The following is a 19354-nucleotide window of genomic DNA, read 5'->3' on the forward strand; positions in this document are numbered from 1 at the left end:
TTTCTAGAGATACTTGAATACTTATCATTGTTAAAGTGGCAAGAATCAAATTTAAATTCTGTATCTTAAAAAAGTTAATAATTGGAAAAGATAATGTTGGTTAACGCCTTATGGTACAAGCAGCGTTTGAACAGCAATTTATCCAGGAGTATTGGTTACCCTTTTTGGCTAAAAATAACAAATTATGCAATTGGAATGTTCGTTGTGACTTCCAGTATGCCATTAACTGTTTACACTAATGTCTACATTTTAATACATCAAAATAAACAAATTGGGTTTTTTTCGCGAATCACAGGATGCATTGGGTCATTTTGCTGTATGGCCATGTGCACTGTAGGTGTCATTCAGTGCTTCTGTGCATTCTATGGCTGGCTAGTTTTAAACAAAATGCCTGTGTTCACAAGTTGTCGTGAACTTTTTTGTGGTGTTTTAATTTGCATATGAAACACAGCCTCCACAATGTGTCTTATTTGCTTCAGTTGCCAATGGGTGATGGTAACAGCCCAGCCCGAGAGGGTTTTGCTTTTATCTTTTGTGTTCGGGCCTGATGTGAGATTCAGCTGAGCAATCTGACACTTCTCCAACTGCTACTGTTTCATCTTCCAGGAAACCCCAGCAAGAATGCAGAAATCTTGAAGTTGCTACTGCTCAGAAGCAGCAAAGCTTAAACCTTACTCCGATCACTCCGGTGAGCATGATGATGTCTCTTGGTCAGCTTGCTAAAGGGGCCAGCCTGGATGACCTACTGGAGACCTGCATTCAGTCTTTTGGTAAGATTTACTTTCGTTATTGTGGAGCTCATTGTTCTTCGTAGAAGGGAGTCTCATCAATCGGTCTTTTCCCCTGCTAACAGATATCTTTAAATTAAGAATTGTTTAATTAATTTATGAACAGTTAATTCTTAATGTTTTACATTTTCTGATTTTAGAATTATGAAAGTATTTTAGAAGATTTAATTCTACATATATGGATGGACTACCTATCACAGAATAAAAGTAATAGATTTATAAAATGTGTAAGCAGTGCAGATATATTGTAATTTTAACGCTTTAATGTAGACAGTTTAAAACTGTCTCAATCAGGTTGCACACAATGTAGCTGCATAACATTGGGTTTTTAAAAAGTGCATTTAGCTAAAATATTAAAATGCATGGATATATTATTAAAATCACTGTTTAATTATTTTCTGAACAAATGGGATTTTTTAAATGAAATCTTTTATAGCATAAAGTAAACATCTGTTATGTCATTTCATTCAGAGAACACTATTGAAAAAAATATTGTGGTTATTCTTTTGTGCTACCATACGCTAAAGAATTAATTTTAATGTAAAGGGTTGTAATTGAGTGTTCATGAAATTAATGGGTTCCTGTATTCAATTCAGAATTCACTACACATTTATTTTGCCTGAGCTTTGTGAGAGAATTGTTTCATGCAGTGGCAGAATACTGCCACATTTTTGAGGAACATAGATGGGAACTGTTCCTGTTTTGAAATGAATTTGTGAAAATGGTCTTTGTGTTTGTGCACATCTAAATCAGGGAAAAGGGTTAATCAGACAGAACCTGGTGAGTCCCAATGGCTTAAGAAAATACACCTTGATCAGCTCACAGAGTCCATGTTTTGCTTTTATTTTGTATGCCTCTTGTCACTTTAGCCAACTTCCTTTTGATGATTAATAATGATTATCCCTAAATAAATTTGCAATGGGGAAAAGTGCATATGTAATTGCTTATATATTTTGCTGACAATTTTCTGCATTACAGTACCATGACATTGTAAACCAGCATATTCCATTCAAATTATTTTAAGAGAGTGCTGTGTCAGAGACATTAATTGTCCCAGATATCATTGATATTTTAGCTCTTTTTGAAAATCATGTCATGCCACAAACATTTACTCCCAGGGACCGAAATATACTTTTACAAGGCAGATACCGTTTTAGGATGCTTAAAGATTATGGTGCTTAAAAACGATACCTGCTTTATCCTCAGTTCCAGCAAACAAAAGGCACCAACATCCTGTGCAGTTTGGATTACATTTCCAGGCTTTAGGAATAATCCCAGATGAATGTTTTGTTCATGAAGAAACTTATTTGCAGTTAATATACAGTCAACGACTGGTGTGGAAGAAGTGGTTTTGAATTTGTGGGGCATTGGCCACAGTATTGGAGAAGGAGGGAACTGTTCCGACGGGATGGACTCGATCCACTTGAACCTGACTGGAACCAGACTCCTGGCAAACTGTATAATGAGGGCTGTGGATAGATAGAGCTTTAAACTAAATAGTGAGGAGGGTGGGGGGTGGGGATCAACAAATTAGAAGTGTAAGGGTGGAATTAAAGGGAAAGTTACAGAAGTCTCCCAAATTAATGGGAGAGAAAGTTCAAGAAGGGGTACGAATGTAAGGTCGGGTAAAATCAGGACCGGTGTTAGAAGGGAGGTGAATACAGAATTAAAGGTATTGTATTTGAATGCGCGTAGTATAAAAAACAATGTGGATGAGCTTGTAGCACAGTTAGAGATTGGTAGGTGTGATGTGGGAATTACTGAGAGTTGGCTGCAAGAGGATCGGAGCAGGGAGCTGCATATTCAGGGTTATACATCATATCTGAATGACAGGAAGGTGGGCAGAGGGGGTGGGGTAACTCTGTTGGTTAGGAACGAAATTCAGTCCTTCGTGAGGGGTGACATTGAATCAGAAGATGTAGAGTCATTGTGGATAGAGCTGAGAAATTATAAGGGTAAAAATACCCTAATAGGAGTTATTTACAGGCCCTCAAACAGTAGCCAGGATATAGGGTACAAGTTACATCAGGAGATAAGATTGGGATGTAAAAAAGGCAATGCTACGGTGGTCATGAGAGATTTCAATATGCAGGAAGATTGGGAAAATCAGGTTGGTACTGGACCCCAAGAAAGGGAATTTATCATCATATCATACTACACTTGATCTTATAGATTGCCTTTGAGATGGATTCTTAGAACAGCTTGGAGCCTACCAGGGATGAGGCAATTTTGGATTTAGTGTTATGTAATGAACTGGATTTGATAGGGGAACTGAAGGTAAAGGAACCATTAGGAGGTAGCAACCATAATATGATAAGTTTTAATCTGCAATTTGAGAGGGAGAAGGTGATATTGGATGTGTTGGTATTGCAGCTGGGCAAAGGGGATGACAGAGGCATGGGGGAGGAGCTGGCCAAAGTTGACTGGAAAGGGACCCTAGCAGGGATGATGGTGGAACAGCAATGACAGGAATTTCTGGGAATAATCCTGAAGATGCAGGATCTATTCATTCCAAAGAGGAAGAAAGATTCTATCTAGGGGGAGAAAGAGGCGACAGCAGCTTACAAGGAAAGTCAAGGACAGTATAAAACTAAAAGAGAAGGTGTATAACATTAGCAAAGATTAGTGGGAAGCCAAAGAATTGGGAAGCTTTTAGAGGGTAACTAAAAAGACAATACGGGGAGAAAGGATGAAATATGAAGCCAATAATATAAACGAGGATAGCAGGTGTTTCTTCAGTTAAATAAAGAGCAAGAAAGAGGCAAGAGTGGACATTGGACTGCTGGAAAATGATGCAGGAGAAGTGATAATGGGGAATAAAGAACTGGCAGAGGAGTTGAATAACTTTTTTGCATCAGTCTTCACAGTGGAAGACACCAGCAACGTGCCTGAAATTCAAGAGAGTTAGAGGGTGGAGGTTAGTGGAGTGGCTATTACTCCAGAGAAGGTGCTTGGGAAGCTGAAAGGGCTGAAGGTGGATAAGTTACTTGGACCGGATGGACTGCACCCTAGGGAAAGAGGTGGCTCTAGAGATTGTGGAGGCATTGATCGTGATATTTCAGGAATCACTAGAGTCAGGAGTGGTTCCAGATGATTGGAAAATTGCCAATATTACCCTGCTGCACAAAAAGGGAGCAAGGCAGAATAGTGGGACCCCTCGGCCGGTTAGTCTAACCGGTGGTTGGTAAAGTCCATTATAATGAACGAAGTTACGGAGTACTTATAAGTTCACGATAAAATAGGCCAAAGTCAGCATGGCTTTGTGAAAGGGAGGTCTTGCTTGACAAATTTGCTGGAATTCTTTGAAGAAGTAAATAGCAGGACAAAGAAGAGTTAGTAGATGTTGTTTACTTAGATTATCAGAAAGCCTTTCATAAGGTGCCACATGTTAGGCTGCTTAGGAAGATGAGAGCCCATGGTAACAAAGGACAGATACTAGCATGGATAGCAGGTTGGCTGGATGGCAGAAGACAAAGAGTGGCAATAAGGGGAGCTTTTTCTGGTTGGCTGCCAGTAACGAGTGGCATTCCGCAAGGATCGGTGCTGCTCTTCACGTTGTATATTAACAGTTTGGATGAGGGGATTGAAGGCTTTGTGGCAAAGTTTCAAATGATACGGAAATAGGTGGAGGGGCAGGTGGTGTAGAGAAAGCAGGGACTCTGCAGGAGGACAGGTTGGGAGAGTCAAGTCAAGTCAAGTTAAGTTTATTTGTCACATACACATACACGATGTGCAGTGAAATGAAAGTGGCAATGCCTGCGGATTGTGCAAAAAAAATTACAATTACAGCGTATAAATTAAAATTAATACAGAAAAGAAAATGTGGTCCCTGGAGTTATAATAGTTAACAGTCCTGATGGCCTGTGGGAAGAAACTCCGTCTCATCCTCTCCGTTTTTACAGCATGACAGCGGAGGCGTTTGCCTGACCGTAGCAGCTGGAACAGTCCGTTACTGGGGTGGTAGGGGTCCCTCATAATCTTGCTTGCTCTTGATCTGCACCTGCTGATGTATAGGTCCTGCAGGGAGGCGAGTGTAGTTCCCATGGTGCGTTCTGCCGAACGCACTACTCTCTGCAGGGCCTTTCTGTCCTGGGCAGAGCTGTTCCCAAACCAGACTGTGATGTTGCTGGACATCAGCTTGCCGTCGCCTATGTGGTAGGTTGTCTTAGTTTGTCGCGGGCATTGCCGTGGTCATTGTCGTGGACGTTGTCGTACGATTATTTTTTTTGGCGATCTGCTACGACTTTGACAGTCGCCGACAGTCGCCTAAAATATCGCCAAAGTGGGACAGGCCCTTAAAGTATTCTCAAAGGAGATTTCTAACAAAACTTTATCCTAACTAATTATTTTAAATCCCTCATATAAAGGTAGAGAAACTTTTGTCAAGCTTTATTATGAATTTTCCAGTTTCAATAAAAAAATTCTTTGGTATAGATTTTTCTTTTTTGAATTTCATTATTTTTTTACTCAATGGATGCATACTTGCGTTCACATCATGTGTAAGAAAATAACTGCAGATGTTGGTACAAATCGAAGGTATTTATTCACAAAACTCCAGCATTTTGTGAATAAATGCTTTCATGATTTTATATTATGTTACATGATGCACAACTGCCTTATCATTCAACATACAGCATTTCTTTGTACTATTCAACTATTAAAATAAAATAACCATTTCTATCTATACTGGTTAGATTCCTTCAGTTCCAGAATGATGTCATGCCATGAAACAAAAGCCATTTTATGAAATAGGCTTCTGATTTTACTGCTATTTATGATACCAGCTGCCATGGTTAAGGAGCAATCTATTAATAAAAATTATTGTGATTTTCAAAGTATCTTTGGGATGTAATATTGGCAAAAAGCAGGCTTTTTCACTGAGGAATGTCAGTCATACTTTACAAAACGCTGCAATGCTGATTGGCTGCTTCTATTGCCATCTGAATTGTTCTGTCTAATGTAAAATTCCTGTTGTATTCCACATCTGCATTCATCCAAAGATCCACCCTTCTCAATGGTTCTTTCATTGGGATATCATTCAATTGTGTTTGTGCTCTTTTAACCAATTGCAGATCCCATCTCTCTTCTTCAACTACAGTTCATTGATTACACTGTCATTTGCTACTTTATCCGAATTCACTTGATCCAGCCTTCTTTCACTAATGTGAATTGCACAGAAACGGTCTTTGGCCCATGAACTATGACACTCAGGAACAAACAAATAGCTGGGAATGTGTTACATAACTAAAAATTATAAGAAAAATTCTTAGCCTTTGTTATTCTTCACCTTATTTGCTGAGCGCAGCGCATCTTCGGAGGGTATATGGACAAAAGGTGTTCATGCCAGCTCCCATCTATGTATGCCCCTTTATAATGGCAAGCATAATAGCAAGAAATTCTTTGAATACTGGGTATGGTGCTCTTTTCATTACACAAAATAATGGAAAATATTAACTGAACTCACTAATTAGGAAACTGACAACATTGGGTGAAAGATTAATTAATTTTTTTTCCCCATTTTATGCGATGTTTAAGTAATTGGAGAGTAATGTGGGGTGAGGTAATGTGAGAATGAAGGAGGCTGCAGAAACTGGTGGGCATTACCCGGTCCATCACAGGTATTGACCTCACCACCATCAAAGGGATCTACAAGAAAACCCGCTTCAAAAAGGCAGCTAATATCGTCACTCATACCACCCTGAGAACAGTTACCTCCAAATTCAAGAATGGCTTCTACCCATCAATTATCAGGCTCTTGTACCATGCTGTAAATCCTAACCATAAACCTAGCTCAGCATTGAACCGTTATGGACTTTGCTTTGGATATGCACTCAGTACTTGGCTTGCACTATTATGGTCTGCTTTATCTCGTATTAGTGATAATTTATAATATATATTTATTTGTTAAGTTGTGTATAATATGCCTGTAAAGCTGTAGCAAGTAAGAATTTAATTATTCTGGTCCCAGTGCTTATGACAATTAAACACTCTTGGTCTTCGGTATAAAATCAGTATTCTAGACAATTCCTTGAGTTTGTAAATAATAAGTTTGGTAAAAAAATAATGAGCCACCTCCCCTGAAGCTCACCAGCTACTATTCCCATCATCACAAGATTCATTAGAAACATAGAAACATAGAAAATAGGTGCAGGAGGAGGCCATTTGGCCCTTTGAGCCAGCACCACCATTCATTGTGATCATGGCTGATCATCCACAATCAGTAACCTGTGCCTGCCTTCTCCCCATATCCCCTGATTCCGCTAGCCCCGAGACCTCTATCTAACTCTCTTTTAAATTCATCCAGTGAATTGGCCTCCACTGCCTTCTGTGGCAGAGAATTCCACAAATTCACAACTCTCTGGGTGAAAAAGTTTTTTCTCACCTCAGTTTTAAATGGCCTCCCCTTTATTCTTAAACTGTGGCCCCTGGTTCTGGACTCCCCAACATTGGAGACTTTTTTCCTGCATCTAGCTGGTTCAGTCCTTTTGTAATTTTATACGTTTCTATAAGATTCCCTCTCATCCTTCTAATTTCCAATGAATACAAGCGCAGTCTTTCCAATCTTTCCTCATATGACAGTCCCGCCATCCCGGGGATTAACCTTGTGAACCTATGCTGCACTGCCTCAATAGCAAGGATGTCCTTCCTCAAATTAGGAGACCAAAACTGCACACGATATTCCAGATGTGGTCTCACCAGGGCCCTATACAACTGCAGAAGGACTCTTTACTCCTTTACTCATTCATTCTTGTGGTGGAAAGACACTTACATTTTTGGGATTAAAATTCCTGATGGTTAATACATATAGTCTGTTCTTGAACTTGGAGGTAACTGTTATCAGGATGGTATTGATGGTTTTGGTGGTAACTCAGGGGTTTGATGATATTAGCTGTCTTCTAAGAAACATAGAAACATAGAGGTAGGTTTTCCTGTAGTTTGATGATGAGGAGGTCAATACGTGATGGACGAAGCAATGTCCACCACTTTCTACAACCTCCTTTGTTCTTCACCTCACCCCTCAGATTACTCTAACGACAAACTGAGCATAAAATTGGGCAGGGTGTTAAATTAATCTTTAACCTAATTTTGTCAGTTTCCTAACAAGGAAATCTAGTATACTCACTGAGATAAGCTGCATATATTCTCTTTTATCTACACAACATTATTGATTTTGATGATGATACTTTGATAATAATGATGATGATGATACTTTGGCACTTGTACCTAGCTAGGTGCAGTGAAATTCTTTGTTTTTGCATACAAAGGCGCTGACAAATTTACAAAAAATACTCATCCCTTCTTTGTCCCCCCCACCGTGTCCCCCTTAGTTCTCGGTGGCCCTCCCATGCCAGGTCCCCCTTTGTTCTCTGCGGCTCACCAACGCTGGGCCGCCCTTTGCTCTCGGCAATGCGGTCCGTCCACCTTAGCTCGACCTCTTCCTTGAGGCTCTGTCCTTAGCCCACCTCCGTTCAAGTCTCCGACCTGACCTCGGCCCCACCCGACCTCACCCGACTTGGTCCTCGGCCCGACCTTGCCCTCGATGCTCCGTCCCGACCGTGCCTGCGGGGGCTCCGACTCAACTTCAAGGCTCTGACTCGTCCTCGATCCGTCACTACTTTGTTCTCAGCCGAACTCATCTTCGGGGCTCCGACCTGACTGCCGGGTCTTTGGCAACTCGTCTGCACCGACTTCTCCGAGTGGAGCGAGTCCTCCTCCGTCATCTGACGAGTTGAGCTTGCTCGCCGGGAATGTCCCAGCACACTGCTCGCCTGGAGTGTCTCGGCCCGCTGCTCGATAGGAGTGTTTATTTCTAACTTGTAGAATATTTATCTTCCAAGCAGCACAATTTAAACATATTTCTTGGTCATCAACACATTGGTGCTGCTGTGCACAAAATGACTGTCATGTTCAAAATTCAAGCGATTATTTTTCGACATACTGAATCTCTTCAAACATCTAAGGTTTAGGTTTATAATGGTCTTGTGTATTTATGTATGGTATTAACTGATCTAATTTGATAGAATGCAAAGCATTGCTACATATAAATTCTATTAAGTTAAACTCAAGTACAATAGATAGAAGAAAGGGAAAGAAACAGAAAGCAGAATATCGTACTCAGCATTGTGGCACACGAGTTCCTTGGGCAAAATCCAATGTCTGCAATGGGGTAGAGGTGAATCAGGCAGTACCCTAGCTTATGGAAGAACTGTTCAGAACCTTGTTAACAGAACAGAAGAAGTTGTACCAATGTCTGCAAGAAATTTACGTGCTTTCAAGCTTGTGTACCTTCTGTCGGTTTTGGGCAGGGAGAAGAAGGAATGACTGGGGTAGGACAAGTATTTGATTATGTTGGCTTCTTTTTCGGGGCAGCATGAAGTGCAGATGGAGTCAATGGTGGGAGGTCTGGTCCATGTGATGGTCTGGGCTACATTGGCAACTGTCTGCAATTTCTTGCCTGCAGAGCTGTTCCCAAACCAAGCTGTGATGTAACCCAACAGGTGTAAAAGTATGTGTGAGTCAGGGAGACACGCTAAATTTTCTCAGTCTCCTCAGGAAGTAGATGCAATGTTGTATCTTCTTGGTTGTTGCGTCAATGTGGTTGGTCCACGACAGATAATATTAATGCCAATGAACTCGTACCTCTCAACCATTTCCACCTCCACACCATTGATGCTGATTGGGGCATGTTCCACCATGCTTCTTAAAGTCGATAATTAGTTCCTTCATCTTGCTGACATTGAGGGAGAGGTTATTGTCCAGACATCATGTTACTAAATTCTCTATCTCTTTCCTGTGCTCTGTCTCATGATTGAAGACGTGTCGATGGGCTTTCTTTATGATTGCATCAAGGTGCTGGGCTCTGGGCAGTTCTTCAGAAATATGCACACCCAGGAATTTGAAGTTGTTGACTCTCTCTGCCACTGACCTGTTGATGAAGATTGATTTGTTGATCCTCAGCTTCTCTTTTTAAAGTCAACTGTCAGCTCCTTGGTCTTTCAGACATTGAGAGCATGGTGGTTGTTCAGGTGCCGTTCGATCAGATTAACAATCTCCCTCATATACTCCAACTCAAGATTACCTGTAATTTGTCCAACAACGATGGTGTCATCGACAAATTTAAAAATAGCATTGGAACTGTGTTTGGCAACACAGTCATGGGTATAGAGTGAATAGAGCAAGGGACTCAGCACACAGGTCTGAGGTGCTCCTGTGCTGATAGTTATCACGAAGGAAGTGTTGTTGACAATTTGTACTGATTGTGGTGTGTTGGAGAGGAAATTGAAGTTGTATTGAAATTGCAGAGATCCCCAAGTTTGATAACAAGTTTGGAGGGTATGATGATGTTGAAGATCAAGCTGTAGTCAATGAACACCAGCCTGACATATGTGTCCTGATTATCCAAGTGGGCCAGTGCAGAGTGGAGAGCCATCAAGATCGTATGCCCATTGAACTATTGTGGTGATAAGCAGATTGAGATGGTCCAGGTTCTTGCTGAGGTAGGGGTTGATCTGCCCCATAACCAACTTATCAAAGCACTTCATTACCATTGAAGTAGTACCAACATTCAGTAGTCACTGAAGCTTGTCCCCTGACCCTTCTTGAACATATGTATTATTGATGCCCTTTCAAAGCAGGTGGCTAGAAAAAAAAAGGATATCAGTAACTATGGAAGGCCAGCATCTATAATAAAGTGGCCAATATCTCTATGAAAGCATTAAAGGATAGAATAAAAAATGAATTTCAGTAGAATTGCCATTTTACCATCAAATTTTAAGTATTTTTCAAGAATGTCCTGCTACCTACTTTAATCTACTGATATCACTATGATTCCCAATATATGCGGTTGAATTAATCATTTCTTGATGGATCATTTGAGGAAGGAAACACATTGTAAAATCATTGCTATTGGAGATTTTTTAAATTTAATCTGCTTTTGTAACAAATTGATTGTAATCAATTGTCAGGATCAATCTAATCACATTTTTCATATTATTTATTTATTTTTCATATTTTAGATACAGCGCGGAAACAGGCCTTTTTCGGCCCACCAAGTCCGCACCGCCCAGTGATCCCTGCACACTAACACTATCCTACACACACTAGGGACAATTTTTACATTTACCCAGTCAATTAACCTACATACCACACATTGTAGTGGGGTGTGGATTCTGGTGCTTGCAGCAGTGTGGTTCACAGTGTGGATCTAGTGTTCAGTGATGGGTTATCAGGGCTGAATGACGTTGCGGGAAGTTGGCAAATGCTAGGCACATTACTTGCACATTAGCAGGAATAATGTGGGGAAATATACATCAGCTGCCTTTTGAGCAATGTAAAGTAGCTATCTAGAATAAAATTGGTGTAAGATTGGTGCCTGGGACCCTATCAACATAGCATTGAGAAGCAAGAGAAAATATTCAAATGGAAAAATTGACAGGAAACCACTCGGGGTTGGAGAGGAGATGGGAAGACAGTGTTCACGTTCCATTTGCCTGCATACCTTCAGCTTGAAACTATATAGTGGGCATACTATACAGGGCATGTCTACCAATAGTCTAATATGCTTTGCCCACTGAAATTCTCCATTAAACTTTCCAGCTCAGTGTTCAGCAGCTGAGAAGTTGTATCCCTCTCCCTTTTTGTGGTATAGGTTGAGAAGCGTTGTTGCTCAACGCTCAACCTAAGATAGACACAAAAAGTTGGAATAATTCAGCGGGACAGGCAGCAATCTCTGGAGAGAAGAAATGGGTGATGTTTCGGGTCAAGACCCTGCTTCAGACCCGAAACGTCACCCATTCCTTCTCTCCAGAGATGCTGCCTGTCCTGCTGAGTTACTCCAGCTTTTTGTGTCTATCTTCGGTTTAAACTAGCATCTGCAGTTCCTTCCTGTACATTCTGTTGCTCAACCTATAGCACAAAGGGGAGGTACAACCTTTTAGTTGTTGGACACTTAGCTGGAATGTTAATGGAGGTTTTAGTCATAGAGCATAATGAACGATTGGCCTTGCATTTTATTGAAGATATAAAAGGTCTAACATCTTAAAATTGTAGCTTTCTACTGACCTGGTATTATATTGCATTTAATTGAAAGAGTGAAATAGAAGTTTGTACTGAGAGGTATTTTCCCTTAACAATGAGAATAATTTGATCATGGCTAATTAAGTTGCTTCTATTATGTTCTTTTGACCTGAATTTTACAACAATGTTCATTATTCCATGAATATTATGCATGAAGGTGTACTTTTAATTGGAACAGTGAGATCATAAACTAAAGCAACTTCTGAGAATATTTAAATATTTTTGATCTTTTAATGTTCAATTTGTTGTTGAAATCAACGAATCAATATACAATACTGAACTGTACCAAACCATTGGCTTTCTGTATACAGTGTACATGTTCTGTGTGGCTAATTTCTATAGATTTCATTTCACAAATTAAGATGTGTAACCAAAATAGATCTCCAAGATTTGTTTGGGTCAGGAACAATTCTACAACTCTTCTGTCAGATGATTAGCATGATTTTATGGGCAGTTTGTGAAGACTTGAGAAAGGAACTGGTCAGACTGCTTGTTCCCATCCAGCCCAGAATCAACCACAATTTCTTCCAATTAAATGTTGGGAAGTTACCTTCAATTCCTTCTACAATCTACTATATAAGGGCAGCATTAAATACCACTCTGTAGCGACCATAGAGAATGGTCCAGGTCGTCGAACCCTCGGATTGGCCAGCGAGGTCACGTGGGAACGCGACCGTGGGGATTGGTCCAGGGAGCGACATCGCTGATTGGCCAGCGATGTCAGGTGCGCGTTTGGCGCCCGTTTTAGTCAGTTCGGCGAAGTCTTCAAGGAAGACAGTAAGTTTGTATTGGTTGTCCTGTACCTTGTTGTTTAACTCTGTATTCGTGTATTGCGGCTGCAATAAACTTCGTCTACAACCAACAAGTTTCGGACTCGCCATATCGGTGACCCCGACGTGATCTGGACGATCACCGACTGAGCAGGAACCCGACGCCTCGTTGACGATGGCTGAGCAGGGCACACCGGAGTCAAGCGCGGCAGGCGTTCATCTTCCGTTATTTTGGACGTACGCACCGCAAGCTTGGTTTATCCACGCCGAGGCTCAATTCCATATAAAGAAGGTGTCGGACGAGTCTACGAAGTACTTCTACCTCGTCAGCGCGCTATCGCCGGACACAACCAAGCGCTTGATGCGGTTCATCGTAAATTCACCTGCGGAAGACAAATACGAGGCCATGAAGAAGGTATTACTACGAACCTTCGGGTTGAATAAGCATGGTGGTGCGGCAAAACTTCTGCACCTACCGGATCTTGGAGACCAACTGCCTTCCGTCCTCATGGCTGAAATGATGATGCTAGCCGGTGAGCATACGGATTGCCCGATGTTTGAACAGGCATTCCGCGAGAAACTTCCCGAGGATGTCCGACTGCTGCTTACGGATTGTTCTTTTAAGGACCCCGAAGCATATGCAGCGAAAGCGGACACGCTCATAGCGGCAAAAAACAAGGCAAGTGGTTCAATCAACAAAGTCTCGACATCGGTGGCCACGCCACAGCGACGGCAAGATGGCGCCACGTCTCCCGCCAATTCTCCGATAGCCCGCCAAAAAGATCCGCACAAGCGCGGCTGGTGCTATTACCACCTACGATGGGGTAACGAATCCCGCAACTGTCGTTTGCCTTGTACCTTCGCGGGAAATGCCTCGGCCGATCGTACATAGGGGCAGTTACGATTGGCCAGAACCGGCGCCTCTATGTCCATGATCGATTCACGGACACAGAATTTTTGGTAGACACGGGAGCCATCGTCAGCATAGTGCCGCCGACCGACCTCGAAACCACCCTCATCGCGGTTAATGGCAGCCCAATTCGCACTTTCGGTACACGGAAGATGTCCCTTGTGTTAGGCCTCCGCACGTACGAATGGCCATTCATCATAGCCGACGTCAAACAAGCGATCCTGGGCGCAGATTTTCTCTGGGCTTTTTCACTGGTTCCTGATGTCCGCGGTAACGACCACCGACCCTCTGCCGAAGATGAGCACGTCGCTCCGACAATCGCCTCCTCGCCCAGCCCTACTGTCCAGGCCGTCGTCGCGGCCCCCGACTCGTATGCTGCGATTCTGGCAGAGTTCCCAGAGCTGCTCGTCCAACGTTTTGACGCACCTTCGGCTAAGCACGGTGTGGTCCATCACATCCGCACCGAAGGCCCTCCCGTTTTCGCTCGGGCCAGGAGACTACCGCCAGACAAACTGGTGGTGGCAAGGGCGGAGTTCAGGAAGATGGAGGAAATGGGAATTGTCCGTCAGTCTGACAGCCCGTGGGCCTCGCCGTTACACATGGTCTCCAAGGCATCTGGGGGGTGGAGGCCATGTGGCGATTATCGGCGTCTCAATGCTGTCACCACGGCTGATCGCTACCCCATACCGCACCTACAGGACTTTTCATCTGGGCTGGAAGGAGCGGTGGTGTTTTCCAAAATCGATTTGGTGCGAGGATACCATCAGATTCCGGTGCGACCGGAGGACATACAAAAAACTGCAACTATTACTCCGTTCGGGTTGTTTGAATGGTTGCGTATGCCTTTCGGTTTAAAGAACGCGGCACAGGCTTTCCAGCGACTGATGGACCGCGTGGGCCGGGGTTTACCCTTTTTGTTTATTTATTTAGACGACATCCTGGTAGCCAGCCCCTCAGTGCAGGAACACCAGGCCCATTTGCGGACCGTGTTCCAGCGGCTCCAAGACCACAGGCTCATTATCCAACCCTCCAAATGTCAATTCGGCCTGCCTGCCCTCGATTTTCTAGGGCACAGAATTACTCCTGCCGGCGCCGCCCCTTTGCCCGAGAAGGTGGAAGCTATCCGGGCTTTTCCCAGGCCCACCACAGTAAAAGGGCTGCAGGAGTTCGTAGGCATGGTTAATTTCTACCATAGATTCGTCCCGGCAGCGGCGCGAGTCCTGCGCCCGCTTTTCCAATGCCTTGCAGGGAATCCGGTAGAGTTGTTGTGGTCCCCGGCCGCAGAGTCGGCTTTTACGGCAGCTAAGGCAGCCTTGGCAGACGCCACCATGTTGGTCCATCCGAGCCCCTCCGCCCCCACGGCCCTGACGGTTGACGCCTCTGACGTGGCGGTGGGTGGAGTTCTGGAGCAGCAGGTCGGTGGCCGTTGGCAGCCTTTAGCGTTTTTCAGCCGGCAACTAAATTCGGCCGAGCTGAAATATAGCGCATTTGACCGAGAGCTTCTGGCTCTCTATTTAGCTGTCCGTCATTTCAGGTATTTCCTCGAGGGCCGCCCATTTGTGGCATTTACGGACCACAAGCCATTAACATTTGCTTTTTTGAAATTGTCTGACCCATGGTCGGCCCGCCAGCAGCGGCACCTGACCGCTATCTCCGAATTTACCACAGATGTCCGTCATATCGCGGGTAAGCTTAATGCCGTTGCTGACGCCCTGTCTAGACCTGCTTTTCCCCCTATTTCGGCGGTGGACTGCGAAGTGGATCCCAAGGAGCTTGCGGAGGCACAGCTCCTAGCGGATACCGTTTCGGCTTACCAGTCCACCACTTCGGGATTGAAGTTGGCCCAGGTAGCTTGTGGGTCGGAGGGCACGAAAGTCTGGTGCGATGTTTCTCTTCCTCGTCCCAGGCCGGTAGTACCGCCCTCCCTTCAGCGCCGGGTTTTCGATGCCATTCATGGGCTGGCGCACCCGTCCATCCGCTCCACCTCTGCCTTGGTAGCAGCGAGGTTTGTCTGGCATGGCCTGCGGAAACAGGTAGCGGGGTGGGCACGTTCCTGCGTGCCCTGTCAGACCGCTAAAGTCCAGCGCCACGTCCAGCCCCCCGTACAGGATTTCAAGGTCCCGGCTTGTCGTTTTCTCCACATCCACGTGGATTTGGTCGGGCCTTTGCCTTCCTCCCGGGGCTACACCCACCTCCTCACGGTGGTGGATCGGTTCACCCGGTGGCCAGAGGCTTTCCCATTGTTTGATATCTCGTCAGCGTCTTGTGCTAGGACTTTGGCCCTTCATTGGGTAGCTCGTTTCGGGGTCCCGGCAGTTATTACAACTGACAGAGGGCCACAGTTCACTTCGTCCCTCTGGGCCGCGCTGGCGGAACTGTACGGGTCCAAGTTACAACCCACAACTGCATATCACCCCCAGGCAAATGGACTCGTAGAAAGGTTCCACCGCCAACTTAAGGCGTCCCTCAGTGCAAGGCTTGAAGGCCCGGACTGGGTAGACCAACTCCCTTGGGTTCTTTTGGGCATCCGGACTGCTCCTAAGCCAGATCTCGGTGCGTCGTCCGCAGAGCTAGTATATGGCTCGACACTTCGAGTACCCGGAGATCTGTTTCCGGACCCTTCAGCCCTGCTCCCTACAGTCCCATCAGCGTTAGCATCTCTCCGGGAACGGGTGGGCTCCCTGGCTCCAGTGCCGACTTCACGTCACGGGTGTCCCATGGTACATGAACCGTCTTCCCTGAAGGACTGTGAGTTTGTTTTTCTGCGTAAAGATGCCCATCGCGCCCCGTTGCAGAAGGTCTATCAAGGGCCGTTCCGGGTTTTACGTAAGGGAACGGCTACTTTCACCTTAGACATGGGCGGCAAGAGTGAACTCGTCTCGGTGTCCCGGCTCAAACCTGCCCATTTGGACCCGGATCAACCAGTCCTGGTCGGTCAAACCCCTAGGAGAGGCCGACCTCCGTTAGTTCCGCCCAGTCCAGAAACCCCCGTTCCGACAGTTCCTCCAGGACCCCCCGTTTCGGCAGTTCCTCCAGAACCCCCCGTGCCGGTAGTTCCTCCAGAACCTCTCGTTCCGGCTGTTCCTCCAAGTCCGGAACCTCCGGCTCCTGTGGTTCAGGCTGTCCCTCTCCGTACTCGTTATGGTCGCGAAATCCGGCTCCCAGCTAGGTTCCGCACCTCGGGTTCTGGGGGGGGTCATGTAGCGACCATAGAGAATGGTCCAGGTCGTCGAACCCTCGGATTGGCCAGCGAGGTCACGTGGGAACGCGACCGTGGGGATTGGTCCAGGGAGCGACATCGCTGATTGGCCAGCGATGTCAGGTGCGCGTTTGGCGCCCGTTTTAGTCAGTTCGGCGAAGTCTTCAAGGAAGACAGTAAGTTTGTATTGGTTGTCCTGTACCTTGTTGTTTAACTCTGTATTCGTGTATTGCGGCTGCAATAAACTTCGTCTACAACCAACAAGTTTCGGACTCGCCATAACTCCACAGTTTCTGTCAGAAAATATGGACATACTAGAGGAGAAAGTGCGCCATTTGCTTTTATGTTGCTCTTCAAAAGATTGCAAAATTACTGTTGTTTAATATCTAAATAGTATCCAGTACGTGATTGATATAGATCAATTTCTTGGTCACAAATCTCATCAAATACGTAACAAAAGGCAATTTAATTATACATTCACATCAGCATGCATTGCACGTCTGTACTCTCTTAGGAGATTAATTCAAGATTTTTCCAATATTCTTCTGCTGCTCCCAAGCCACTCGCATTCTCCATTGTTGTTAGAAGTGAAAGTTTGAGTTAAGCATTCTTCTTTCACGGTGCATTTCTCTGTGGCAGCGATTGATGGAAAGGCAACCTAACATATTTAGATCAAAATAAATTCTCAGTGTGCCAGCTTCATATGCCTTCAAGTGTTCTGTTGCCACATAATATAGTCTTAGAGCTTGCTCAAAAGACAGATGGGTGCCAGTATCAGGAAGGGAGTTTGATACATGTGATACCTGAATCCTTGGTTATTTGAACTGTCAGGTAAGTATTTTAGGAAAAAACTTTACTTGAAACCAAAGGGTTAAAAAACAAAATAACTGACTAGTAACTACATGACACATATAACGACGAAAATGTTCCTGCTGTGCTGCTACACATCAGAGCTACCCTCTGAGGTCCTGGGGATAAGTTGCCTTTGGATGTTGAGATCTACACAGACTACAATCGCCATCTATTTATGGGGGAAATGCAATACCTACTCTAACACATGCAGAGCTGAAATGTCACATCGCCAAATGAGGCTTCTAAGGAATGTGTAACTTTGCTTTGAAATATCAAGCACTTTGAGAAGAGGGATCAAACATTTTTGACAGAAAAGACCGACATCACGCACACTCTGAACTTCAATAACTGAGTTGACGATGACACACATTTTGGGTATTTGAATGACTAGACTATCTTTGGTTTAAACCTAGGAGAAAACTGAACAATTTAATACTTAGTTCATCGAGCCTTTAAGTTCTAAAACTGCTTTCTTATTTCTGTCCAAAAAGCACATTCTGTTTTGTGCACAAGAACTTTAAGTAGTAAAGTACTGCAGATGGGTGCTGATTTATCCAAGCACTTTTAGTAGTTATTTGACAGAATGTTCAGTTCAGTTAAAAAGGTATAAGCTCAGAATCATGAAAGTTTGTCGGAAAATGTACAGAAGCTTAAAGTAATGTCCTCTCAACTAAAATGCAGTCATGGAAAGAAGAATGTTTGTAAATTTGATTTGTTTTCATTTTTTTCTAGGGAGGCTAAGTCTTATCATTAATTGACGGAGTTACTTTATACATTGTTCTTTCACTATACGTAGCTGGTTCCGTGCAATTCCAATCGTGCTATAATTTACGTGCGATTAATTCTTTAGCTCTGTACAATATACTTCACATGCAAGGTTGATTTGGAATCATGTTGGAGTAAAAGCATAGAGTAGATTATGTTGAGAAAACAAATAGTATTAGAAGTGTTCCTCCTAACACCAGAAGGAGACCTGGAGCTTTTTATTTTGCCCCAATTTTCCGTTATTTCACACCTTTCTGTACCTGACTTGTGGACTATTGTTCAGGTTCTCAGTGCTGGTCGTTCATGGATGAAATTCATTTTTTCCTTCTGGAGTCAGACATGGGCTTGGGTAGGATACAAGGGTTCCTGTTGTTGAAATAAAACTTGGAACAGAGGACTGATGACTTGCTTAGGTGTCACCGAATAATTTCTGTTGTGCATTAAAATCTGCCGTACTAATGATAATTAAAAATAGGATCTATCATAGTCTATCATTCTTTCACCTTCCTTAGGAAATGACAGTTGAAATCACAGACAGAAAGACTCACTGCTCAACACATGCTTTTTTCATTCACTTGAATAAAGCATATGTTCAGGGAAACAGAAAATAGAATTGAATAACAAATTCCCACAGAACCAAAACTTATTTGATATACATAAAGAAAGCATGCCTCCTGAAAAGTGTATGTTCATGTGTCTGCCTTTAATAGCTGCAGAAATGTTGGGCCTTTCTCATTTGTAAATTGCAATCCCTTCATAACAATAAAGCATGAAATCAATATAGATCTGGATCAGTCTGAAGAAGGGTCTCGACCCGAAACGTCACCCATTCCTTCTCTCCCGAGATGCTGCCTGACCTGCTGAGTTACTCCAGCATTTTGTGAATAAATCGATTTGTACCAGCATCTGCAGTTATTTTCTTATAGATCTAGATTACGTTTAAATAGATGCTGATTTTGCGTGGGGTCACTAAGTACTCAGCAATTTGATACCA

The 19354-nt window shown here is 43.8% G+C and overlaps 1 protein-coding gene across 2 annotated transcripts in view; it reads left to right on the forward strand.

Moving 5' to 3' along the window:
• Positions 1-411: 411 nt before the first annotated feature.
• Positions 412-19354, forward strand: part of LOC144597270 (RAS guanyl-releasing protein 1-like) — a 92221-nt gene continuing 73278 nt past the window's right edge. For both annotated transcript variants that reach the window (XM_078406383.1, XM_078406384.1), the window contains exon 1: positions 412-770. In XM_078406383.1, coding sequence (XP_078262509.1) covers positions 695-770 — 76 coding nt within the window. In that variant the 5' untranslated portion in view covers positions 412-694. The remainder of the gene's footprint in view (positions 771-19354) is intronic.

This window comes from Rhinoraja longicauda, chromosome 10 (genome assembly GCF_053455715.1).
Source record: "Rhinoraja longicauda isolate Sanriku21f chromosome 10, sRhiLon1.1, whole genome shotgun sequence".
NCBI classification, from domain to species: domain Eukaryota; kingdom Metazoa; phylum Chordata; class Chondrichthyes; order Rajiformes; family Arhynchobatidae; genus Rhinoraja; species Rhinoraja longicauda.